The sequence below is a fragment of the Triturus cristatus genome, chromosome 2_2 (genome assembly GCF_964204655.1).
Source record: "Triturus cristatus chromosome 2_2, aTriCri1.1, whole genome shotgun sequence".
Classification (NCBI taxonomy): domain Eukaryota; kingdom Metazoa; phylum Chordata; class Amphibia; order Caudata; family Salamandridae; genus Triturus; species Triturus cristatus.
This window is the reverse complement of record NC_140582.1, coordinates 480,593,700-480,621,167: the sequence shown is the minus strand read 5'-3', so window position 1 is coordinate 480,621,167 and position 27,468 is coordinate 480,593,700. Positions and strand designations below refer to the sequence as shown.

The window sequence follows — 27,468 nt, the reverse complement described above, 5'->3', positions numbered from 1 at the left end:
TAGGCCGCTTGGGCTTTTTGACATCAAGAGGGTGTCGTCGGCAAAAAGGAGGGTGGAGGTTTTCTCCCCTGTCAAAGTTGGAGCATCAGAAGGAATCTCTCTCAGATAGTCAACCACCCCATTTATATAGAGAGAGAACAGGGTTGGGGCCAGCACACAGCCCTGGCGGACTCCACTGTCTACCACCACCCTATCTGTCAGCTGGCCCTGGTTACCCCACCTGATCCTAGCATAATTCCCCTCGTGGAGGCGCATGATGATATCCAGAATCAAGGGAGGGAAGCCCAGATCAGACAACACTGACCAGAGTTTGGAGCGAGTGACCAGGTCGAATGCGGTCTTTAAGTCAATAAAGGCCAGATATAAGCTGCCTTTCCCAATGACAACCGCTTTCCAGTAGATCGTAAAAACCGGAAGACCTGGTCCATCATGCCCACCCTGTGTCTGAAGCCCGCCTGGAGATGGGAAAGCACATTTGCTTCGTCCAGCCAGGACCTGGCCCTAATAAGGAGGACCCTGACAACCACCTTCTGGATGACGTCTATTAGGGTTATCGGCCTATAGTTGGCAGGCTCCTCCCTATTCCCCTTCTTGAATATTGCTACAACTTCGGCGCCCTTCCAAGAGTCCGGGACAGGGTGACCTCTAGCAATTAGATTCAGTATAACAAAAATGAAATCTGACCAGATTTTTGGGGCGCAAAGAAGGAGATCGCCCAGAATGCCATCCGGACCAGCCGCCTTCCCGGATGACAACCCTGAGATGGCGATAGAGACCACATTGAGCTTAGACCTCGGAGGGTGTGGGGAGCATGTCAGATGTCAATTGAGAATGGCAATTAGCCACACTATACAGCCTAGTAAAATGCGTGTGCCACTGGTGGTAAGAGATGTGATTGGGGATGGGAGCCTCGCCCATGCGGCTACCCTTGTCGATAAGTTCCCAAAACAACGTAGCATCCCGCAAAAGAGCCGCGGAACGAAGATCCTGCCAATGCGCTTCCTCCCATGTACGCTTGGCTAACACAATTGTCTTGGCATATTCTTTCCTCGCATGCCTAACCATAGTGATGTTATTACTTTGGAGGGCAGCTGTTAGCTTACGTCTCATCACCCTGCATTCCCTAGAGTACCAAAGGTTGGAGGACCCGCTAATAGGTTTGTAAGTGCAGGAATCTGGGATACTAAGAAGAAGACCCATTTTATCAATAAAATCTTGGTAATGATATATAAAAGGGGAGTTCTGTGCACCCATAGGAGGCTCTAGGAGTAAGCCGAGCTCCCTAGACTTCTGCTCTACCAAAGTTTTTATTTTGGACAGTTTCTCCTCATCTTGTGCAACCTTATGCCATTTAAGGCATCTGTTGCAGTGAGAGGGGACTACCTCTTTTGTTGTCAATTTTATTGCATTGACAGGTTTAGAGACCGACCAGGAGTTGGTTAAAAGCATACAATGCGGGTTGTGATCGCTATCCTGGGAAGGTAGAATTTCCATGTCTATTAAGTCTTGCCAGAGTCGTAAGTTCAGTAAGATATAATCTATCCTGGACGGGCAGCTAGCTCTGTTGTATGTATTGGCCCCACAATTATCAGAGCGTGACCTGCCATTAACGGCTCTGAGATTGTGCTCCAATGTAAGGGCGCACAATTGTGTTGCCCTTTGGGACCATTTCTTGATTGGGGCCAAGCTAAGAGGGGGGATGGCATATTTGGTATCCTGGTCGTCGGTACCCAGGACATCCAGGGTGCAAAGAGGTTCGAAAGTGCAATTAAAGTCACCGGCCACAATAACTGCTGACTTGGGGTTGAATTTGGATAACTCTCTCTCTAATAGTGATATAGTTTGAGAAAATTGACCCCCAGGCGACCCTCTGGCATAGACATTAAAAATGTCCAAGTTGAGATCTTTTTTTGGGCCTTTTATCGTCAGATGCAGAATATCAATCGAGGCGGTTGGGTGAAAAGATACTACCCAGTTAAGATGAACATTAATCCAGATGTGGAGTCCCCCCGCAGGACGGCCTTTCCCTGATCTAGTAGCTGGAATAAAGTGGGTAGCAAACCCAGGCTTATGAAGGGGCACCATGCTCCAAGTTTCTTGGAACAGGCAGATATCCTGACCGTCTATAAAAGTGTTCCACTCGGGGAGCAGCAGTTTTTTTTGTAACCCCGCGATGTTCCAGGAAAGGAAACGTAGTGGTCCTTGGAGGTTGGCTACAGATCCGGTACCACCTGCGCTTACATCACTGGAGGGGTCATCCGGAAAACTCCCCCTCTCTGCTTACCCCTCCCTGCTAGCTGTTGAAAAGGACACTAAACCATCCTTTTTCCCCCCTTTATTGATGGTGTCGGGAGCTGAAGATGAATTTTTGTCCAGTCAATCAACTAGGGATAGACCTGACTCTGTTGCTTCCCCGACTATTGACCATAGTGGAAAGTTGCGGAACTGAATTGTCGAGAGTCCTGGCGGGGAAGTACGAAACTCGAGTGCCACCAAGTTTCCGGCTAGTTCAGCAATGAATAGCTTAATCTCAATGCAGTCTGTCCTGGAGCCCTGTTTTTGTATCCTGACTACCTTTGCCAAATCCTCCCGTATTACTGACCTACAACCCCTCACGTATCGTATCCAGTGGATTACTTTGTTAAGAAGAGATTCATGGCTTTCGTGGCTATGAGAGTTTGGGAGTTTAGGGACCCTATCATAAAAATTGTTCGGGTAGGGCCCCTTGGATGTAGATTACCTAAATTTGGCCCAGGATAGGGTCGGAAGGGCTGCTCTGGTCGCGGTTGGCTTCCAAAAGGAATGGATTTATTGAATCTCCTCTATGACCCTTTCTAGGGCCCGAATCAGGGTGTAGATTAGTGGTGTGGATGGGAGGGATGGGAATGGGAATGGAGGGCCAAACTTTAATCCCTTGGTCTTTCCCTGATCCCCGCCCAGCCTCTTCAAAGCTATTTCCCACTGGACCCTGACAGGGTCGGGAGCTGGTCGCTTTAGGGGGAGGGAGAGCTATGCCAGAAGCGCTACTCCCAAGCAGATCTAGCTTTTCCCTCAGCAAAGCCAGTTCTTTTTCCAGGGTTTCTACTCTCAAGCGGAGGGCGTCATTCTGGGGGCCACAGACATTACAGCATGTAGAGCTAGAGAGTGGCATAGCAGTCTCTGCTTTACTACAGGTAGGGATATCAATAGACTCTGCACTAAAATCAAAAATGGCATACCTATTGGAGCAGGGTAATGGGGCAGACATACAATCACTATTGGCAATTACAGGCACACTTAAATCAGCGTTTTTAGATGGAGATAAAGGACCATGGATGCTATCCGCTAGGCTGTGCACCTCGAGCGTAGAGTGTTTATGTAATGGCTTCTTGGAGAATATAGCTGGAATGTGTCTCTCGTGTGGAGGTGGCTGTGCCGGAGCAGCCACAAGCTGTATTCCATCAACGACGGGTGTGGTGTCAGTAGAGGTGGCCAAAATCTCCTCACAGTCCTCCACTATACCCTCGATCCTTGTTAGGACACAGTTGCTAGCGGCATGGGCAACTTTTTTGGCTTTTCTCCCTCTTTTGCACACCAGTAGGCCCCCACCCTCCATTGACTTCCTTTTCCCCATTGTAGGTGGTCACGACATTTCCACCATATGAAATGCAAAAAGAAGTAAAAATCCTAGAAACTTCATTGTGTATGGTTTTGCTTTTCCCTTTGACAATCCGTTCCCATAAAAATATATGCCATTGAGCTTTTTCATTATCAAATACTTTTTACATAGTCCACGTGAACCATTGTTCCTTGCTGCTCAATGTAATGATTAGCAGCTGAGTTGACCTTGCAGGCCCCGGGGTGCCATCTCTGTAACGTTGCCTGTAGTTCCTTGCATTAGCCGCCACCCCGGTTTTTAGGTTGAGCATTCGAGACCTCTTGTATATACTTTAGTATATACTTATATGTGTATGTACTTTGTGGGCTCTGGAGATCAGCCCCAGGACATGTCTGCTTCCGCTTAGGGACTTTTTTCTGTTCAACTGCCTCTATTTAACTGTCTTGATAGAAAACGACCAGTAGAGGTCAGTAAAATACCAGAATTGCTTTCTGCTTGTTCAACTGCCTCTATTTAACTGTCTTGATAGAAAACGACCTGTAGAGATCAGTAAAGTACTAGAATTGCTTTCTGCTGAGGGACTTTCCTTTTTTTAATTTTTCTGGCCACTGCCTCTATTTAACTTTCTTGATAGAAAACGACCAGAAGAGGTCAGTAAAATACCAGAGTCCATAGAAATTGTCTTCCACGAGCACCCGTAGACAATAATATATTTTTCAAATCTTGTATTTTCAGTGATATGACCACAGAAGGCCCTGATTCTATATTAAAAACAGAGCTTTGGACTACACCATTTCCCGCTGAAAGGCAATATTTCTCTCCATGTGTTCCCATACCTGGCGTGTCAAGCAGTTTGGTGCTTACTTATCCTCCGTGTTAAAGAACAGTAGATGTTTCAGTACCCAGGCTAATGTGCTGCAAAGCTAAATACAGATAAGGTCACAAAGGCGAGACCGATTGCATTGCAAATTATTGTTTCTATAATCTCCGGTGCCAGAAGGGGTCCGCTTGCGCCTCTCAAGTCGGTCGCCTGGACACACTCTAAGTGTCAACAAATAATCAATGACACCAGAGAGGGGGGACTAGGCCCCTTCACGCATAGGCTTTAGCAGGATGTTTTCAATTTTCTGCTGGCCCAGACCCCCCCCCCCCCCCCAAATAGATGCTGCCGCCCCATTTTAAGGTTGAAAGAACAACACTTATCTGACCTCGATAAGTGTGGCTTCCCTGTTGAGGGGTGAGTGGTGAGTTCTGTCCGGTCAAGGTTGGATCCGAGAGCAGGTGCTGTCAGAGTGTCTTTGAACGTACACATCACAACCTCCGCTCCATAAGCAGCTCTGCTCGTGTGATACAGACTTAAATCTCATTAACACTACAGAAGCTCTGTCTGCAGTAAGGTTTGTGACAGTAACTCACAGAGACCCTTCAGCAACAACACATCGGCAGAAGTCTTTTTCCCCCTGCTAGGTACAGCTGTAGGTAGAATTGTTGTGACTCAGACACTTAGGTAAGTCAAAAACAAAGGATGCTGTAATTAAATGTTCCTGTTCAAAGGTCGCAGATTTGTCTACTGGCAGTTCAATCTGCATGTTCTATCGCAGAGGGTTATTATCCCTGCTGCAAAGAACATCACTCTACCATGTAAAACTGTTTATGAGGATCCCTGTGAGTTACTGGATACTATGTTAGTGCCCTTCCATTTTTGGTGCTGTGCAGCAGTTTCAAGATCTAAGTTTCTTGTTGCTCAAATGGGTGCAATTTCCGATATTTATGTGTTTTGCTTGTCTTCAGTGCTTAATTTTGCTGGGGAGAAAGTGTCACTCATACTCATTGAAATGTCACTCATAATTACACGGACATTTTTTAAATGTCACACATAGCAATCGGAAACCTTGGCAGTTCTGGGTGTACGGGGCCCCAATGCAATAGACTGGCCAGGTCAAGAGCCAGGTCCCGCCCCACAGTGACTCGTCAGCCCCACACTGCTAATGGCGGGGTGGCAGTGTAGTCTACTGGTTTGGGGCCCAGGCCACCACTGCAGGAGTCTGCCGGTCGGAGTTAAAGAAACAGAGTTGGCAGGGCAGCTCCCCTGCACCTCCAGCGTTAAACAAGAGTTTGAGGGCACAACTTGGTTGGAATCCCATTCAACAGTCGTTTGCCCCACCCTATCCACCAGTTCACCCGTTACGCATTAGATCACTCCAGTCACCGCTGCCGTTAGCCCAACGTGCTAGGCACCCGAGGGGTGGAACTGATCCCGGAACCCACCTCCCTCGTCCTGCAGCCCCACCCTCGTGCAAGGTGAAGCGACACCTATTTGTAGTGAGTCACCCAGTTTGACCCCAACATTGTATAACAATCAGCTTCCTGGGCCGGGTGCAGGCAAGGTAGTATAAAATAGAAGTAACGTCAGCGCTCATGGCTGACTGCACAGAGCAAGTACTTGGTGTGGCGTGTCTTCATTTACTGTGCATGCTGTAGGCCTGTAGCCGACCTGATTGCCCACCCAGTGTTCCTAGTAATGCCCCGCTACATTGGTGATGAGGCGGAAAGAACCGGTAGCGTGACAGCGGGATGAGCTTACCGACTGAGCGAAAGCAGCATCCGGTGGTGAAGCATCGATCACATCAGCAACCGTGAGGTGAGGAGTGGCGATGAAGAACATCGGGTGGATCGAGAGGCAGGAGTTGTGCTAAAAGGCTCGCTGGCAAGGTGCGGTGTCTTGAGTGCAGGCGAAGCAGTATTTGCCCCGAAGCAGGCCCAGCGGGTGAGTGTGTAGCAACGCAGGAGAGGATTCAGCGAGGCACGCCACTCTCAATAAGCGGAGCCGGCCTTATTTCCTCTGAGGTGATAAGAGAAGGCAGCTGGGAGCGCATGAGGTGGCAGAGACAGTCAGCGGTCCAGCGCAGCCCAGAAATGAAGCAGGATGCACGTGGAAACTCACACATTGAGAGAGAGGCATTGGCTATTCGATGGGCGTGTCAGCACTTCGATATCCACCTCTGTGGGCACAAGTTCAAAGTGGTAATGGACCACAAGCCACTGGTACCACTGTTTGGAGGGACTGCAAGAAGCAGAACACCACGCAAATGAGCGGTCCACATTACAACTTTGAGGTAGTATACTGGCCAGGAGTTAACAATCCAGTGGACTACTTGTCTCGCCATCCCCTGACGGTGGATCCTAGTTATCAGCGAGAAGTGGATTGCGGTGCCAAGTCATTTGTCAAGCAGACCACAGAAGCTGCATGTCCTTGAGCACTATCACAAGAGGTGACAGTGGTGGCATCCTGGCCCCTGTGGGAGAAGCACAACAGAATCAGACCTCCTGGTGCATATAGCGGATTCCCTTGTCAAGGTGCTAGGAGTGTGGCTGGGACCAGTCATGGGCAGAAACAAACTGAAAGTGGTGCCAGGCATGGCGCAGGCTGGCTCCCCACCTTCAGAGACTTCCTCCATACAATCTCATTGGACTGATGATGAGGTCACTTCACTCCCTCCTGTTGACAAGCTGGATGTGATACTCTAGGAGATCCGTGAATCTCGAGCCGCCATAGTGCAACAAAACGGCCCTATCTACACCAAGTTAAATTTGTAAAAAGGCGCAAAAAGAGCAGAAATAAGAGGAAGTGAAAAAAGCAATTATGGATAAGAAAAGTAACAAATAGATAAAAAGTAAGGTGAAAAAATTGCAGAGTAGCAAATAGACAGTGAGCAGCAGCAGAGCCGAGATGCTCCCCACTGGACCACCAGGGATGAGGTGCAGGCAGGTGCCTGCAAGTGGAGGAAGGCCTTGAACTTAGCACCTGAAAGTGCACTCCTCCCATCCTGACTTTTTCAGTGGTGATGAAGTATAATATAAGGCTCCATGCAATGATTTCCTTGCCAAATCCCATTTCTTTCAACAAATGGAATAGATAGCTAAAGTTATGCATATAAAATGGAACGTAATATTTAAGGCAAATATATTTTTGACTGTCAAATTAATTGAAGTTAAAATACATTATACTTAAATAGCATGTTAGATAACATAATTTGCATTTATTTTATGTGTATATTTTTAATTCTTATTAATTTTTGGGTTCTGTGTCCTATTGGGAGATTCACGGGTAATGCTATAAATTGATTTATTTATTTACGGTTATTTAAAAAGCACATTGTACACTCAAATCTCTTGGTGCTATAGATGATGTTCTGCGCAAATAGAGTTAGAACTGGATTAGTTGAGGAACTGCCAAGCTTTTAGGGCTTTACTAAAATGTATTAAGGGAATCAGAAGATGGATGTTCAAAGGATTATGATTCCAAAGTTTAACAACCCGGATCCGGATGGCTTTTCTCGGAAAAAGAAATCTCTCCTTAAGCACCATCAATCACTTTTACTTGATATTAAACGGTTGGAACATCAATATTATACTTGATCTACTCCTTCTAATTTGCAAGAGCTTGTTTGTGCAAAATATCAGTTTAATAGGATCTCTATGGAGAAAGCCTCCTCAGTTTTACTTTGTAGTAGTGCTCGTTATTACGGTGGTCATAATAAAATGGGTAAGCTTTTGGCTAATGATATGAAAATTTGTAAGCAGGGTCACATGTTAGATTCCGTAGAGAACGATATAGGCCTTCCTGTTTTTAAAGATTCTTGCAGAATTTGTTAAATATTACCAGTTTTTTTACACGCCTGAATCATAGTGATCTTTCATCCTTAGAAGCTGACGTTTCCCTATCAGAGATATTTCATGCACTTCAAACCCTTAAGAAGATCAAATCCCCTGGTCCAGATGGCTTCACGGTCACATTTTTTCTTCACTTTTCCCAATCTTCTCCTTCCTAGGCTGTTACAACTTTTTAAATTTTTCTCTGCATCTGGTTCCACTGAGGGCTCCTTCCAAGAGGCTACCATCTGTGTTATCCATAAGGACAGTAAGGATCCAACCCTTTGTAAAAACTACAGGCCTATTTCGTTAGTCAATGTGGATTATAAAATCTTCACTAAATTACTTGCTTTACGTCTTGAACCCCTCCTTCCTTCATTGATTGGTAAGGAGCAGTCCGGGTTTATTAAAGACAGATTTACCTCTGACAATTCTAGATTCATTTTTAACATTTTATATAAGGCAGCTTCTCTTTCTCGTTCTCTAGCAGCTGTCTCGATTGATGCTGAGAAAGCATTTGATTGAATTGACTGGTCCTTTTTGCTCAAATCCCTTGCCTGGCAAGGATTTGGTCCTCATTTTATTTAGTTTGTTTCCTTACTCTATCAATCCCCCAGGGCATCAGTTTTAGTCAATGGTAAGATCTCTAGTTACTTCCCGTTGAGTCATGGTGTTCGTCAGGGTTGTTCGATATCCCCGCTTTTATTTATACTTGCTTTGGAACCTTTCCTGTCCCATATCAGTAATTACACCGAATCAGGTATTCTTTGGGTTAAAGATTTATTCTCTAATAATGATCCTTCCTTTTTCACAATTTCAACTCTTATTCAAGTGCCCTCGTTCCTTTTTACCTACAGATCTACTTCTCATAAATATTCTTCATTCCCTACCAGATGCTTCCCCTTCTTCCTCTCCCCATTCCCCACTTGGTTCTATTCTTACTTCTGTTCCTAATGCTTCACCTATTTCTAGACTTCTTAGCTCTCTATCATATGTTAGGTCCAAAACTAAATTGGAGTTGCAGTGGGAATTGGATTTGGGATGTACTTGAACTCTCCTATTTTGGAATAAGATTTGGGATAACATCTACAAAATCTGTAGATCAGCTTCTACTTCTCAATCTTTGTTTTTCCTCTTTTATAGATTATACCTTACCCCTTCCTTAGTATCTAGATTCTCCATGGATTCCCCTCCTAAATGTTGGCCCTGTGACCATCAATTTGGTGACCTTATGCATATGTTGTTTCACTGTCCCCCCTACAGTTTCTTTCTGGGGAAAGGTCTGGCCTCAGTTATCTTTATTACTTCATTTAAAATATCCACTAACTCCCCTCTTACTCTTTTTGGGCAGCTTATCTGATGATCTCCATTCACCACACAGCAACGTATGGTTGCTAGACCTTATGCTAGCTCTTGTTTTCAACAAATTTCTATCAATTAGAAATGTGCATCAAATATTTCTTTTTAAAGCCTGGTGGAATAATGTTTGTCATTATCACAGATTAGATACTGCCTTTGCCTCTTTGTATTCTCCGTCCGCTAATAGAGTTTTATATTGGTTGCCTTTAACTTCTTTTTTAGATGATGTAGCCCATAAATCTCCTTCATGTACTTTATCTGAAAATTTTAAACAACCATGATTTTTCCTACTTCTCTGCTATGGGTATTAATTTTGTTACTAGTTGTTCGGCTTCTTATACTACATTATATTGCTATTTTTCCTTTTAGATAATGCTCTAAGTTGTGGTTACCTTGGTCTTCCAATATGCATTCCCCCTCTTTCCCCTCTTCCCTTTCCCCAACATATTTCAAAATTGTTAAACAGCTTCAATTCTTTATGATATTAATGTTGATCTAATTCTCGCAATTTTGCAAGTTCTTGTAATTTTTTTCTGCTATGTTATTATTTTTCAAAAGAAAGCTGCTTCACCTACAAACCAAAAAACATCTTACCGTTCTTTTGTTGTCTTTTCCAGAAAAAAGACACTTGCCTCAACACTTTGCTGTCTTTCTGCATCTCCCACCCCAGCCTCTTCACCCTGCAAACCTCTTGCCTTAAAGAAAAGGAGACTTAAGATTGCTTCAGAACTTTATTTGCAGGAACAGTAGGAATAATTCCCTTACAGAAAACAGGTCATCAAAGTATAAGAGTAAAGCGAACCCATTTGCATCTGTCTGGTAGCTTCCAGCATGAGGCCCCCACGCACATCCCAAACATGCCCTGGCAGCATGTGTGCGGTCAGCACGCGAGGATATGAATGAGGTCAACATGCCATTTGACGTACACAATGGAAGATACTCAGCCCATTAGAAGGGCTGCTGTCTACCAACGAGCAAAGTTTTCGTATCAAGTATTCAAGAGATCAACAGCTGAGGAAGGAGAATTGCAATGTCAGTATCCTGCTGCCATAGTGTGACATCACCCTCTGGGCCTCAGACGCGCCTGCGAGGTCAGTGTTAATGCTGGCTGGGAAAGCTGGCCGGCCTCAGGGGGTGGGATGGGCCGCGGTTCTGGTCTATGCGTACTGAGCAAATCCCATCTGGTTGTTGCCCATGTCGTATACAGAGTAGTACTGGCGGAGGAAGACATCACCCAGGATCCAGAAGGGCTGGCCGTTCTGAGAGGGCAGGTAGGTGACCTCGACTCCGACGGAGCAGTAACCGTTGTTCTAAAAAGAGATGAGGAAGAAGTGGTCAGTCAGAGCCTTAGTGCGGACATTTGATAATTCCTTATTTGTGTCGGATTTTCAAACCATAAATAACCATTGCCCCGAGTTTCAAAAATGGAACCTTAAAGATCACCTTGCATGGAGGTGTTACCGACTTTATAGAGCAGGCTATGCCTAGCCCGGTGACCCGTGAGAAGCCGCGATTTAGTGGGACGAATCGGAGCATATCTGGGAAATCTTCTCTCCGGAAATAGTAAGTGCTTTAAATGGGCATCATGCCAGGCACTAGGGTATTTTGATAGTAACGAGAGGCAGCTTCTGAAATGTTGGTAGGGCTGGTGCTAAGTCAGTGCCTGAAACGTAGCTGAGGCTGCTCAGCCTTGTAGCCTTCTAATAAATCTTACAATTTTTCTAGATCACAGTATGCTTTTGGACCGCTGAAAGTGGCCATTCCATTTCTCATGGCATGAGCAATGCTTCATTTTCCTTCTTGGATGAACTTGGCATTAGATTTGGTTGTGCAGACTTACCTGGAGAATGTAGGCTGATGGTGGGAGCGGGAAGGACACGCCATTGATGGTGAAGCTGATGGTGGGCAGGTTCTGCACGGTACTGCAGTCCACCACAAACTGTGAAGAGCGAAAATTAGTGTTACACAAGAGCAGTGGTATACCTTGTTCCCTTAAGTGCATCTGGTTTTTGTTCATAATATCTGCTTCCCTAGTTTAGGGAGTTCCAGATTTCAGTAGCCATATCGTGTGACCTTTGAACCTACCTCTCCCTCGCTGGTTTGTTGAGCTCCCACAGTCTGCAGGAATGATCCCATGAACTGCTGGGGGATAGTGAGGAGGGAGGTTCCAGTATCAACCATTGCCTGGCAGCCCTGGCTGCACCAGCCGGTTGCCTGTCCATTGATGGTGAACCTGTGGAGGGAATCAAGCACAAATTTGTTTAAATACTTGTTTAGTAGACTCAAAGTCCGGATGTTAAATAAAAGCTACGTTTACGATCTAATCCAGTGGACGCTATATGGTCCTGGGCTTAGCATATAAATAACTGGTGTTCTCACATGACAGACAGGAAAGGATCTTTGGCACAGAACAGTTTTGGTTCCCTCACTCTGTGTCATGATGAATACACAAAATGTAGAACTTTTGCAAGTTTTTTTCCGAGGACTTGGGCTGTTGCCCATCAAGTGTTCACCAGTTACTTTACATATGACAGCAGTTTCATTTCATGCAGCTCCAGGCGATTGAAAACATAGGGAAAAGTTTTAAAACTAAAATCATCCTAGAAAGTATGTTCTTTTCTCAAACACCCCCATAACCATCCTTGAACTGCCATGTACTAAGTTCTTGCAGCAGTGACTGCATCAGAAGGATGATGAAGGAGAGAAACCAGGTGTAACCAGCCAGGACAAAACATCCCACTCTCCTCTTGCCCTGCAAACTAATAAGACATTGAGGAGCGAGGCTGCCACACATCACATTGTCCGCTATTTAGGAGTTGCTGCCTGGAACTCCCTCATTTCCACTTCTGGATTAAAGTTGCCAGTGCATTTGTACTCACTAGCACGGTCTTTCACATCTTTACACTGAACTGATGTCTGGCTGCCTGCCATGGGCTAGAAGCGTGGTACGAAGTGGTGTGACTGCAGGGCAGAGGAGTTTTCCAATGGGCCAAGAAAAGGTAAGTTGTGAAGTTGCTGTTGTGAAATAACACATTCGGAGAACAACCTTTTAATGATGTCAACAGCTCAGCAAAACCCATCACTGACAGAACAGGATGATTGTGAAAGATATGGGAGATAATTCCACTCTTAAGTGCATTGTTTATTAAGAGAAGTTTCAGCCACAGACCTAGATGTGGGGAGAGAGTGACAAGGCACACTTACGCATCAATGCCGATCTGCCAGTAGAGTTCCTGAGTGACGGGAGCCCAGTAGATCTGACCAGTGTAGAGGCTGCTGTCCACACCCCCGAAGATAACCTCACCAGAATTACTGGGGAAAGAGAGTGGAGACACAGAAAAAGATTACTTAGCAGCATATGCTTCATGACTGTGAAAGTACATTGTATGACACCGTGAATGACTTTGCCACATTACTATCAGTGTCTCTGAGTGGGATAGGAGACTGAGAACCAACCCTGACCTCCCCCAATCCTCATTGTCTTTCAGGGGCACCAGTGTGCCCCAAAAATTGATTTCTCTCTACGGTCAGTCTGCAGGGGACTTTGTGCACCAAAGCTGGTCTTCTTGACCTTAGAAAGAGCACACCTGCTTGTTTGACCTTCAAAATGACATAAGACCTTCTTCACTTCCTACCTGCCCATGGAGACGCTGAAGATAGGGTCGGTGAGTAGGTTCTGCTGTAGCATGCCTTGCATTGGAGTGGTAGCGCCTCCTGCTGACAGAGCAGGGTAAGCCATTCCGAAGATCCCTTCAAACTGGGCGTAGACAAAGTTAGTTCCGGGCTCGTTCACACTCAGACCCAGCTCCTGGTTGGTGATGCTGAGGCCCTGGACCTAAATTGGATATAAATAAAAATGGATGACAAAGTAAACACAAGGAATGCAGTGTTTCTCAAAAGTACAAAAGTGGTCAAGGTAAAGGGGTTAGAACATGCAGACACCCTAGTAGGTGGGTCAATGCGCTTAGCATCCTTCGCAGATGTATATGTAGCCCACAAGTTACTTATCAGCTGTCGATGGGGTTGTCACCGCCTTTCAAATTTCTGAGTAATCATGTAGAATGTTAGGGAAAGTGCCCGATGTTGAAGCTTGTGGCAGTAAGTACTGTTTAAATATTACATTACAATTTTTACATTTGAGGAAGTGTTTAGAACTCTCTTGATCTTAAAAAGCCACTGGCAACTTTGGACCGAAGTTATAAGAGACTGTTTGTCATATCCAATGCTCCATAAAGGTAATTGCCTTTTAGTTTAAAAATGATCTATGATCTTAGGCCATTCCTTGTCAGGTTGAAGGGTCGTTTGGCACATCTCCGCCCCAAATAGCATATCTCATGGAGAGCATTGCCACTCAGTAACCTATGGACGCCCCTCCTTATTGGTTTAATGGCATTGAAGAATCCTCAGAGTGAGAATAGACTGTGGGAAAATGACATAGTATGGCAGCCTGTCAGGCTTTTACAAAGCTGGGTTACATATGTACAATTGTGTAGAGTTTCTCATCACATCTAAATACCTTGACAATGCGTATATTGTCATGGTATTTAGAGCCGGATTTAAGAATAGTAAACCTATATATTCTAAACTTGATGGTGTGTGGTCAATATTTTGTGTTCAGTATTTTTGTAGGCCAATGTGGAAACCTTGATAAAGTTGTTGAACTGGCAGTGCAGAGATCCCGACAAGTCAAGTCCCCTGAATACAATAGAGGTTCTGACTTGCCATACCATCCTCTGAAAAGACTCCTGTCTATTGATAAAAAAGTCCCTATTTAAATATGCACACATCTTTAGGCTTCAGGAACAGAATAGTAAACTCCACATCCATTATTTAATGAAAGACTAAATTAGGTTGACTTGATTGGATGCTTATATCGCTTCTCACCTCACACTTCCAGGGAGGGCATATCATGTGGGATTGATGGAAAGTAATCTTCATCTCCTTTCCCAGTACTCTGGGGAGGAAATATTGTATTGGGTCGATGATACAGAAAGCGTATCCACTTCCCCATCCACCCTCAATACAGATAATATGAACCATTTGGGGTTAGAGTGTACAACCCGAATTAGCTCTACCAACCAATTATGTCCTCATAGAACATTCACCATGCATTTGAAAAGACAGCTCATTGCTTCTGCACTGATTCCAGTGGGAAGCCATATTTCATGAGACTTAAGATATATTAGCCTTATCTTTACACAGTATTTTCTCATTCAGGATGCCTCTTTGGCTTCAGGTGATGCCATGCCTTCTTCAGGATCTACTAGGAGCGCCCTTGTGATCAGCAGCTCCATACCTGACAGGCATAGCGCTGCAAACCTCTGGTGGACGCACACATTATTAGCCCTACCTAGTTTTCAATACTGCACTTTCCATGGTGACTGCACTTACGGTCACTGTGTCATAGCCGAAAACCCCGGTGAGGCTGCCACTGCCATAGGACATGGAGAACTGCTGGTTGTTGCTGGTGTAGGTGGAAGACTGGCTGGGGTTGAACAGTGGATGGTTCTCTGCAGTAGAAAAAAGACTTGTGTTAATTCAATCTTAGCCCTTGGGTTGTTCTTTTGTCCAGAGGAACATTAGAGTCTGTGCAGTTCAGTAGTGGAAATAGAGAAATTAGAGACTTCCCATTCAGTTGAGTGTAGCAGGTTATATGAGTATAGCACGTCAGAAACAATAGAGAATATGGTAGCCAGCTCTGAGAAGCTACAGGAAGACCTGCAGAATTGTGTTTAATTCCGTGTTGAAAATGTTTTTGCAGACAAGGTTTTTTAGGAATTTTAATACCTGTTTTGGTGTTTGACCCTGCCTTCCTCTTTAAGAAAGAGGAGATTGTTGATGCCTGATCTATAGAGGGACTTAAGGGTGAAAATGCATTTTTTCAGTTATGTGAATATTCAGATCCAAAGAAAGGATGGATTACATAAAATAAAAATGCACGTTTTACAACTAAAGCATATTTTTTTACTGCTTAACAGTACGCCCACAGTGAAAGAGCAATTCATTTTTACTACACAGGAACATATTTTACTTCAGTTTTCAAGAAATGGGGAATATAATAATATCACTTCAAATCTGTATCTAGGGCCTTTGTAAGAAAGGTTCAATTTTTTTGGCATGATTTGCTACAAATTAAACAATTTTGAGGCAGAAGATTTGCAAGGTATGCTAATTATTGGACATCCAGTGACTAGCAATGTTCTTCTTCAATACAAGATTGGGAGTGAAAGAGGAAAAATGAATGATTACTAGTGGCTTGATGTGAATAGTTTGTGGTGAATAGCTTGTCCAATTGTTCTTTTTTGTCTAAAATGGGGCTACATGAAGCAGAGAAGATAACTGATCGCCTCTCTTCTCAGGAAGAGTAGATCAGATCATATTTGGAGCCGGAAATGTTGTGGATGATGTAATTACAGGGGTCAGTCACTGAAGATTTCCCTGCATTGTGCATAGGACTAAAACTATTTTACTTCTACAGAGCACTAACATTTGAACTTTTATTCCACGAGTTCTGGAACTGGCTGAAAAGGCAACCTCAATTGTTTCTGTTTTTACACACAACGGCCAAAATGGGAGATTGAATATGCTAATTTTTTCAAGGTTTATAAATAACATTTTTGCTTTCTTTTTTTTTTAAAGAAAATCACTTTATACGTCTTTGTATGCTAAAACTCCAGATCCATGGAAAAAGGTTGGGGACTTCTAATTATGCCAGATATTGTTTGACTGTGATGAGAGATATAGATAGAGGTAGAAAGAGATTTAATAATAATGATATATATATATAGAGAGAGAGATGGAGAATGAGGGGGAGAGAGAGAGAGAGAGAGAGAGAGAGAGAGAGAGAGAGAGAGAGAGAGAGAGAGAGAAAAATAGGGACAGACAGAGAACGAAAGAGAGAATATTAAGATATAGATAGAGAGCCATACAGAGTGAGAGAGATACAGATGGATAAAGAGACAGGGAGCTAGCTAGACAGATAGATATAGATATCGGAGTCTGTGTGAATGGTGGCCAGATGCTGAAAGGCAGAGACTCTGAGCAGCCAACATTTCAACAGTTATGAACTTCCCTTCATCGCCTATACTAAACAAGCATTTGCAATGCAATAGGTCTCGCAGTTGTTAAAAGTTTGAGCTATTGGCACTGTAAATGGCAATGCATTTTATTTATGTGTGGGTTTTTAAAACATAAATAAAAGGCATTGTCATTTACAATGCCAATAGCTCAAACTCGTATAAATGCGAGACCTATTGCATTGCAAATGCTTGTTTTTTATTGGACCCAGGCATTTAAATGAGTTAAAGTTTTCAGAAGTGCTTTTAGTATTCTGTCCCATTTTAGTGGTTTAAGCCTAAAAATTTTAGCTGCAGGAATTGCCTTAGCCTGGATATGTACATATGTATGTTTTATTAATGTATTTATTTGTCAAACAGCTGTAGGCTAAGCGTTTGGTATAAACATGCATAAATCTATGTAAATGCATGTAGTTTATTTCTTGTTCAGTGTAAAACTGAGCTTTAAGTAGATTCCTAACACCCACATTTATGTTTTACCTTCCCTGCAATAAAGACCGCTCCTAAACCGTGTTATTGTTAAGAGTGTAATATACAAAAGCACCACTATTTCATGCATGTATCTTTTTGTATGGGAGAGTAACTTTGAAATACACAGCACCCTCATCTTTTTCGTACGGAGAAGGCAACTTCGCAACCTCGCAGCACACTGTAGTTAGCCTGCCTGCAACTTGCAATGCTGGCTTCAATGTAGCATGGAGGCAAGGTGCGGTTTAAAAACATGATAGGTCCAGGGCGAAACGGCCGATGTTTATGCGCACAATAAATCACAGCGAACAACAAACAACAAGCGCGCACTGAAGTTGACGAGGAGGGAGTGGGAGGGGGAGTGGGGGCGGGCACAGTGGTGCGGGACATCAAAGGGGCCGCGAAAGTGAAAGGAAACGAGTGCTTTCAGGCTGCCAAATGGTGCGCACGCCCGGGGCACATGCACTGTATTTGGAGGCCTGAAAGCACTCGTTTGCACTTCCAAAACTCGCTTACTATAAGTCTCGCCAGAGCAGCGCTAAAGCGCTGTCTCAGGCGAGACCTAAAAACTAGCTGTACTGGGGGGGGCGTGGCTTGCGGCCGACAGGAATGGTCACTCCCTGAAGCAGCTCCGCAACCCTCGCCAAAATATCTGTCACATCTCCGATCACAGCGCGATAGATTCCCCCTGTTCCACGGGAATCGCTATCTGCACCGATCTAGCAAACAACAGTTGGACACAATCCGAATTCCTCGGCTGGTGCGACGCGGAAATGACCTCCGACGAAGAGCCCTGGAGTCTCACAAGATGGCGATCCACTCTTAGACATTGGTGGAAATAGCCGGATCCTCGCTGGTGACCGGCACAGCATGGACACGCCGCTGAACATATGAGCAAGGGGTCTCACTGCCCCAACGCTGGGGAGTCTCCGATCAAATGACATCGGTGAAAGATGGGAGCATAACTGGGGCGAGAAGAGCGGGTGGGGTGGAGATCGGCTGCCCTGCGCCGTGAGGTCCCCGGCTCTGCGGTCCTCCCGCTGACACACCAACGTACCCCTGAGGAGAGGATGCACTACAGGGGCCCCCCAGGCACGAACTGCACTGATCCATCATCGTTCCCAGCAGTATGGGAAGCGGTGCGCTGTGCGTCCTGGCAGCCGGAGGGTGACTGCCTGGGCGGCACGGCCCTCTGCCAAATCGAGGCCCCGGCTTCGGGCCTTCTCGTCTCATCACTGGGCCCAACATCCCTACACTTGTGGAGGCAGTCACGAAGGGGCTTATGTCAGACCTCACTGACTGTGGGAGACTTATCTGCTGCTGTATTAGTGTGCTGTATGCTGTGTTGGGGAGCCCTAGACTGCAGTGCCGGTGGAGGGGGAAGGAGCCATTGAGTTGATCTGTCATGGCGGGCGCTGTAGTGGGGCACACCTAAACTCTGCAACATAAGCTGTTTCGGACCCTGAAAGAGATGCTGAAAGAGAAGCTGCCTGGAAGCGCCCGCACAACCCTGCACTCTAGTCACCAGCAACAGAGGCGGGTGCTGCGCCCAGCGATCGTTGCCACCATTTTACAAGCGTAATACAAAAACAACAACCCTAAGTACACGGTGGGTGTGACTCAACCTGTCGGGCCTCCCCCGGATGAGGCTGTATGCTACACGAAATCCCATCTGGGCTCTCCTCACTCTATAACTCCAAGGACAACGCTGTACACCGCTCCTGCCCGCTCTATACCATAATCCTCACCGCACCGGCGACGACAACGCCCTCCCCCGAAAACAGCAGAGTGCACAGATAGTGGTGGATTTCTGTTTGATTGCCAAAGTGCTCACGGCTGGTCAGGCACCCTCTTAAGGATGGGGCAGGCGACAGGCACTCTGGCTTGTTGGGGTGTGGAAAGTTGTAATTCCACGGGCAGGAGGGCAGGGAGGGGGGGTCAGGGGATGTTATGGTTATCTCTCAACAGAGTATTCAAAGGAACAAGTATTTGAAGGTGACAGATTCTGCTATACACAGTAGCTAGGAAAGGAAAGAAGAGTGTCTGCCAAAATAGACCGCGCCACCCCTCTCGGGGTAAGGCGATATCTACGATGCTATTATGCATCTCATCTATCCCCACAGCTTTCTGCTACCACCCACCATGACAGACGCAAAAATTACAAAGTTATCCATTATGGAACGTTAATGGATTGGGCAGCAAGATTAACAAGCATTGAAAATGCAATAGGCCTCGCCTTTGATTAAGTTGAAGCCATTTGCTTTGCTAATGGTATTGTATAGCTAAGCAAATGGCTTTAACTTAATAAAAGGCTAGACCTATTGCATTTTTAATGCTTGTAAGGGCTGCCACTACAATGGTAGCTTAGTGAGACACAGTTAACTTATAGCCCATGGATAAATGTATAGATCACTTTTTATGTATTTAACGCTTTGTGAATTGATGGCTGTGGTTGGCTCACCAGCTAACCCATCTATATAGCACACTCTCCTTTTATGTAAAAGTGTGTATATTGGAATTTATTTCAAATGTCAATGATATCTGGGTGCGCCAAACTGTATAGGATATTTAAGAAGGTTTTAAAGAACCTTTGTATATTTGAATTGGAATTAATTGTTGTAATTTTTTTTTTTTTTTTTATTGTTTTAGAAATTGCGGGGCTACTCAACTATTGTAAAAACACAAGAAATGAAATTGTATGCATTTTTAATGCAAAATAAAGTTTGATTTTGATTTGACTGTGTCTGATTGCATATGAAGATGTCTTATTAGAGGCAGAATAAATGAGTGACAGTGTCTGATTAGAGACAGGTTAGACGGTGGGGGTGTCTAATTAGAAACCAAACCGATGGTGAAAGTGTCTGATTAGAGGTGAAATAAAAAGTGACTCTCTGATTATACAGAGCAGAAAGAGATGGACAAAGGTGTCCAGTTAGGATAAAGTAAATGAGTGGACGCATCTGGTTAGGGACAGAGTAGACAGATGAAGGAGTCTTAGAAAAAGAATAGACAAGTAAAGGTGTCTGATGGAGGACAGACTGTCTTATTAGAGACAGAGTCGACGGTACACCATCTTTGATTACACTTCGAAGGAATCGACAGAGGTGTCTGATTAGGGACAGAATAAATGAATTAATGATTAGAGAAAAAAGGATGAACAAAGGTGTCTGATTGGGGCCAAATGGATGGAGGTGTATTCTGATTAAAGAAAGAAGAAACTGTTTGGTGTCTGATAGGAGACAGAAGAGACTGCCGAAGATGTCTGATGTAGAGACAGAATAGACGGTCAAAGTGTCCTTTGGTTTGGGGTGGACCACAGCAGAGGGGACCTCCTCCCCGGAGGTGCTTGGCAGGAGAAGGCGCCGACCCCCGCAGCGGACAGGTGAGAGACATCACGGGGGCGGCAGAGCCCGAGCGCTTAAAGCCGGGCCCTGTCAGAGAGCAGGGTGCCAGGCTGGCACCTATCCGTGCAAGCCCCTAGAAGGAACCACTGGAAGAGATTATTTCCTCTTCCTATTTTCCTTCCTCTCTTTCCCTCCACCCCCCTCCTTCCTTCTTTCCTTCCGCTCTCATCCACTCCCCACTTCCCCAGGGAGTAACTGTTTTGTTCTTGGTGCCTCCCTGATTCCGTAGTGTGTGTGGTAAATGCTGTAATCGTGGTGTTGTTCTTGTAACACTGGTGCTCATGAGTATCACAGTGCTGTCCATGTTATGAGTAGTGCTGTTGCTGTAAGTGCAGCTGCTGCCTGCAATCGTGCATGCACGACTGTAGCACTGGTGCTGCTGGCGTGACAGCGGCGCTTTTGTCTGTAGCTGTAGTGCTGCCGTGCTTTAAACTGAGTCCCACTGTATCATGGCTGCAACTGTTTGCCGTGGTGCGACTGTTTTAACAGGGCAGGGCAGGCCTTGCAAGTTGAAATCGTGGTGTTGTTTGTGTAACACTGGTGCTCATGAGTGTCACAGTGACAGCATCAGTGTAACATTGGTGTGACATGGTGTCACACTGGTGCTGTCCATGTTATGAGTAGTGCTGTTGTTATAAGTGCAGCTGCTGCCTGTAATCGTGCATGCACGACTGTAGCACTGGTGCTGCTGGCGTGACAGCATCACTGTTGTCTGTAGTTGTAGTGCTGCCCTGCTTTAAACTGAGGCCCACTGTATCATGGCTGCAACTGTTTGCCATGCTGCAGCTGTTTTAACAGGACTGGGCAGGTCTCGCAAGCGCAACACACATTAACACAGATAGAAGGAGGACTTAAGCAAATAGTGCTTACAGAGTAATTGAAGGAGGCCGTGTCCCTCTGCAAGTAAACGATCCAATCCCGGTGGGCGGGGCCAAAAGGGGACAGGGTGGCAACCCTCAGTGTAATGATTGATCCGGTGCAATCATTACACTGTGTTTTGCATCAGCCATGATGCAAAACGACGCGCACCAATGAAAATTGGAGGCAGAGCCGCGAGACGACTTCTGGAATCGTATCGATTACAAGAAGCCTCGTAAGACGAGAGCAACGCATGCGCTGCTTACGTCACAAGACCTAAAAAGGGGATAGTCTTGCAATATCTCAAATGGCAACTCCCAGACCTTGTCTTACTCCAGGAAACGCACCTAGTCGGAAATAATTGCAAGGCTCTCAATAGATGGGGATACACACTTCTAGTCCACGCAGGTTTCACATCAGGATCCAGAGGAACTGGTATACTTATTCGTAAAAACCTCACTCTAACTCCCACTAGGAGTTGGAGTGACCCACAGGGTAGATTAGATTTGCAGTGTTAGAGGGGGTATGGGAGGGCAGGCCGCTCAATGTAATCTCAGTATATCTTCCGCCCTCACTGGGGAGGGCTGCACTACAAGACCTGGGCAAAATTCTGGTGGATCTCCCCCAGGGTACTCTCATAGTGGGTGGTGACTTCAACATGGTGATGGATGAGACGTTAGATAGACACCCCCAAAGGCAGTCTCCCAGGCAGGCCACGCACATGGCCGACTTCGCCCAAACACTAGGTCTCACCGACATTTGGCGAACACTGCTCCCTAGTGCAAATTATTTCACACACTACCCCAATGCGCATAAAAGCATGTATCGCATCGACTAATTCTTTACCTCGGCTGCAGACATCGGATTGTTTAAACACCCCCATGGCCTCCCGAGAGGCATATCTGACCACTCGCCCCTAGTAACTGACTTTACCTTTTACCGACATAGAGATCGTGGCTCCTCACGATACCAGATATTAGAGACAACCTTATTGACCACACGGAATACTATTTCAACAAGAATGTTGGCTCTGTCTACTCAGCCAATACCATCTGGGAAGCTTATAAGACGGTGATCAAAGGGCGCGCACTGACACAAAAAGTAGGATACATTAGAAACCATAAAGCCCAATTGACTCATTTGGAAGATGAGTTACTACATCTTGAAACCACACACAACTCCGCGCCCTCTGAACACACGGCCCTTACTCTCTGCAATAAACAACAAGAGTACAGCACTCTCGCCAAGAAAAAGCTCAGGCTAGAATCCTCCATACACGCCATAGGGTATAGGAATTAGGCGAGCGAGCCGGTAAGATGCTGGCGTGGCTAGAACGTCGGGATCAGGCGGCCAAGTGGGACCCAGAAATCCTGCTTGAAGATGGGAGGCTAGTTCCGGATCCGCAGGAGGTGGCGGACTCATTTGCCGACCACCTTGAGCTGATATATTTTTCACACACGGCTGCCTCCGCCAACGACTCCAGTCAGTTACTGGAAGAAATGACCCTCCCCACAATTTCAGACAGTGACAGAGAGGCCTTAGATGCTGACCTAACCACAGAAGAAATTTGTAAGGCAATATTTGCTGTTAAATCCGGGAAAGCTATGGGACCCAACGGGATCCCAATTGAATTCCTCAAAGCTGTGGCCCTCAAAATAGTTCCACATCTAAAAAACATGTTCAATGAAAGCCTGGAGCAGGGTGCTCTCCCCATGGATCAGCGACTGGCGTCGATTGTCGTTATACACAAACCTGGTAAGCCAGCGACACATTGTAGCTCATATAGACCCATCTCTTTAATCAGCTCGGAGGCCAAGGTTCTGGCTTAACTCCTTGCTTCACACTTGCTTACAGTTCTCCCTTCCTTGGTCCATGATGACCAGTCCGGCTTTCTATCAAGCCGTAACATGGCCCTCAATATTCGTCGAGTACATAACGTCCTGAGCCGACAACCATATTTGCAAGAAGATGCAGTAATACTATCATTGGACGCCGCAATGGCGTTTGATTCAATTGAGTGGCCCTACTTATTTGAGGTCCTGATGAGGTTTGGATTCGGTCCTCAATTTCGTCAATGGATCGCGCTATTGTATACTGCTCTATTGGCCCAAGGCCGAGTCAACAACTGCACATCGCGGGTGTTTGCACTGCAGAGGGGGACAAGACAGGAATGCCCCCTGTTCCCCCTCCTGTTTGCACTGATTCTGGAGCCGCTTGCGCACTGGTTTCGACAAGATGTTTCCATACATGGCCTGCGTTGGAGTGAAGATATAGTGGATAAAATATCACTCTACGCAGATGATATCTTAATTTATATGGCATCTCCACGAGCCTCAATTAATAGTCTTTTTAACGTCATCACCAACTTTGGTAAATATGCAGGATATACTATTAACTGGTCAAAGTCGGTGCTGTATGTCCTTCATGGCCCCCCACCTAGGCTACCACACGGCTATGACGTTGCCGTAGTTACCAACGGTTTTAAATATTTAGGGATTTATATTACTACCGACCCCAAAATATTCTATGACCAAAATCTTCATGGCCCCCTTCGAAAGCTGCAAAATTATGTTCAATATTGGAGATCACTACCCCTGTCCCTCCTAGGCAGAGCAGCCTTATTTAAAATGCTTGCACTACCTAGGTTTTTATATGCCCTCCAGAACTGCCCATTCCCCATTGCTGACACATATTTTGCTGCCATAGAGGGAGAGATCCGGACTCTATTGTGGGACAGCAAGGCACCTCGCATTGCCCTCCGCAAACTGACGAAGGGATGGTATGATGGGGGAATCGCTCTTCCTGACCTTCGTCTGTACTATTGGGCCACACAACTGGTGGCCACAAACCACTGGATACACGGCTCTCCATCGAATCCGGCCTTTCATCTTGAGAGATATCAGATGGGGAGGGAAGGCTATATCGGCACCCTCTATAGTAAGGCTCGGAGGGGCCGTTATCTTGGACCTATGTCATTGACAGTGGCCATCTGGCTTCAAGCAACCAAACGTCTAGGATAGGCGGATAAGCTTACGAAATCCACACCGCTTTGGTCCACGCAGATACTGGGGCTACTCTGCCATCATGTGGGCTTCGATAAATGGGACATGATCGGTATCACAAATATTGGCGACTTGGTATATAGAGGCAAACTCCTCACATTTAAAGAACTGCAAACAAAACAGAACCTTGCTTCAGGTGAAATTTTTCGGTATCTGCAAATTTGGCATGCCCTTCAGACTACTATCCCTGATCTGTCCTCTATACCAGATTCCTCTCCTTTGGAGGACGGCCTACTCTCTGAACCGCATCTAAAAAAGTCGGTATCCCTAACATATCGCAAGCTTTGTAATAATTTCACCAACCCCTTCTAGACTCTCCGGGACCAGTCGCAGGCAGACATAGGGCCTATAACCGAAGAAGACTGGCAGACAGCGTTAATGTCCCCCAGGGAAACAGATATAAATCACCGCTTCCGTCTCATTCAATTGAAAATCCTACACCGCTCTTACCTCTCAGGAATACTCCTCGCTGAAATAGGCCGTAGGACAGACACACTATGCCTCAGAGGCTGTGGTCGAGAGGGTACCTTTTACCATGTTCTCTGGACATGCCCCATGATATGCCCCCTTTGGGACAAGGTAACCCAAAAAATGAAAGACACGTTAGGAAAGCAAATTGACCTGACACCAGGGTTGGGGATCCTGAACATTTGGGAGGCCACAGATTTGACTGAAATAGAACAACAATGGGTGGCATTGGGGTACGTATTAGTGAAAAGAGCTATTGCAATGTCCTGGGGCTCCGCCACGTGGCCTCTAATAGTTAGCTGGGTGGCAGAATTGGATTGCTGCATGATAGCAGAGAAAGAAATCTATAAAATGCGAGGCTGCCCTAAGAAATGGGATCGGAAATGGAAACACTGGAATTCCTATAGGGGCGAGATTTGCACATCACCAACAGACGATCTGGCAATGCACAGAAGAACAGAACAATGAAGTCTTTGCTGAATGTAATGAGTGACAATTACATGTTAATTCACTGTACCCTCGGATTGATATGTAGTTGATTTGCACTGATAACTCTATGATTTGATTTAATAAAAAGTTTATATAAAAAATAAAAAAAACTAGCTGTATCACTTACGGCAAGCCTGGCTGGAGCAGTATGTCGATGCCACCCACAGATTGGAGGACCCAGTGTCAAAGAGGACCATGAAGTTCTGGGGAGGAGTTCCAACGCTGATCTGTCCATAGTAAGCTGCCTGGAAATGGAAAAAGAACAATTGATGTAGGAGAGTTTCCTGCACAGAGATCAAAAATAATACTGGTGCAGTACTTGTGTTTTTGCTGATAATTAAAATGCATATCGAAACCCAAAAGCAGAGGCGGGGTAGGCCATGGGGAAACCAAAAGATTTCCTGAATGGTTGGTGTCTTTGAACAGTTGATGCATTTGGGGAAGAGTCAGGCGCATGCCAGGAATACACACTTGCCTGCTCTAAAACTCTCCCATAAACCTGCTTGGTCTTATAGAGAGAGAGAGAGCTTGATACTCACATCCATGTACATGGGCTCGTAGGCAACTGCAAAGTCGGTGACCTTGTTGAAGTTGTACTTGATGGCTGGTTCCCTCTTGTGGGTCTTCATGAATTCCTTAAGTACTCCATTCTCCTTCATAGTCTGACGGATGCTCTTAAACTTTTTCAGAGGGACCCTGCATGTGTGGAAAATAGACTGTCAACATGAACTGGCTGGAAACTAGACTCTGTGTCCAATTCAAATTCTGCTGAGGCTTTCTATTTTCATTTTTTTGCTACATCCAACTTTAATCCTATGTCTATCATCCAAGATCTGGCTTCATGCAATTTCCAAGATCAGAGATCTCAGATACTTATATCTTTTGGGTAATATATATGCCATCTCCATAGAACAGTCATCTGAACATATGACAGGATGTGAAGGACATTACAACTCCCCAAAAGCAACCCTTACTTCGTCAACCTGTCTGAAGCCTGGAGGTAGACCATTTACAAGGACAATGTATCCTGACTAGTAGCCAAATGGCCTATAAGGATCCTATTGGTAAGGGGTTCACTCCACTGAACCACAGAATTCGGTGGATATGCCAGCCTCTCCCCCCAGAAGCAATACTCACCAAACAAGACCTTCCAAGAGAATTGTCACTGTTAGAATCAACCATTTTGGGAGACTCGGTTACTGTTGCTAACGAGCTATCTTCAGAGAAGTGCCTTTTGCACAGCACTTTGGATCTTGAGGGACCTTCCAAACAACCAGCTGCAATACTTAACTAAGAAGCCTGAAGCGCCTGTCTATCACATGGGTAACTAGACGACTATATTTCCACATGAAACAGGATGCCCTAACAGGTGCACCCTATGCACATACATTTCTAAGTCCTGAAGGGAAGGACAGCTGCTACCGTACTCACCTTACGAGTCCCTCTGAAAGATGGAGGCAGACCATCGCTATGACAAGCCACTTCATGATGTCAGTTTCCCCAGCCAATGTCTCCTAGGAACTGATCAGCGCTGTAGGACCTGAGCTCAAATCTAAGAGCTGGAGCTCCTGCCTTATATTCTCTCACAGGTTGCTGACCACTCCTTACTCCTTCTGCCCTGCCCAGGCCAGTCTGATATCCTTATCTTAATGGGCTCTTTGTGCACATTCTTTATCCTACTTCAGCTGCATAAATCATGCCCTCTTTCTGCTTTTTCCATGGCAGAACAAGGCGCAAGATTAGAAAGCAGGAATGTAAACAAAGTTCGTAAGCTTTTCTGATAATACGAAGCATACAATAGAGAAGGACATATTTTTGGTAGATAACCAAATGGCTTTGGGAGCAGAAGGCAACATTCAGTGCTGAGGAGAAACCTATTAGTAGCAGGATCATAACATTGGAAATGGGGGACTGAACTCTTGGTAATGCTATTTCAATAACCCTTGACATCGGAGGGTTGACTTCTTTAAATGCGTTGATAGGATTTTTATTAATGAGAGGTCATAGCATAGGTTTATGGAAATTGTTGGGGT

General features: G+C 45.4%; 1 protein-coding gene across 1 annotated transcript; it reads right to left on the bottom strand.

Annotated features, from left to right (window-relative positions):
• Window positions 1-10,327: 10,327 nt before the first annotated feature.
• On the bottom strand, window positions 10,328-27,022 carry LOC146862392 (gastricsin-like). Its single transcript, XM_085641582.1, has 9 exons — window positions 26,867-27,022; window positions 25,975-26,131; window positions 25,563-25,680; window positions 15,002-15,120; window positions 13,246-13,445; window positions 12,815-12,922; window positions 11,696-11,843; window positions 11,451-11,549; window positions 10,328-10,920 (listed from the first exon to the last, which is right to left on the bottom strand). Exons 1-9 carry the CDS (start codon window positions 26,920-26,922, stop codon window positions 10,768-10,770), a joined length of 1,158 nt encoding a protein of 385 aa, XP_085497708.1. The 5' UTR covers window positions 26,923-27,022; the 3' UTR covers window positions 10,328-10,767.
• Between the last annotated feature and the right edge of the window lie 446 nt (window positions 27,023-27,468).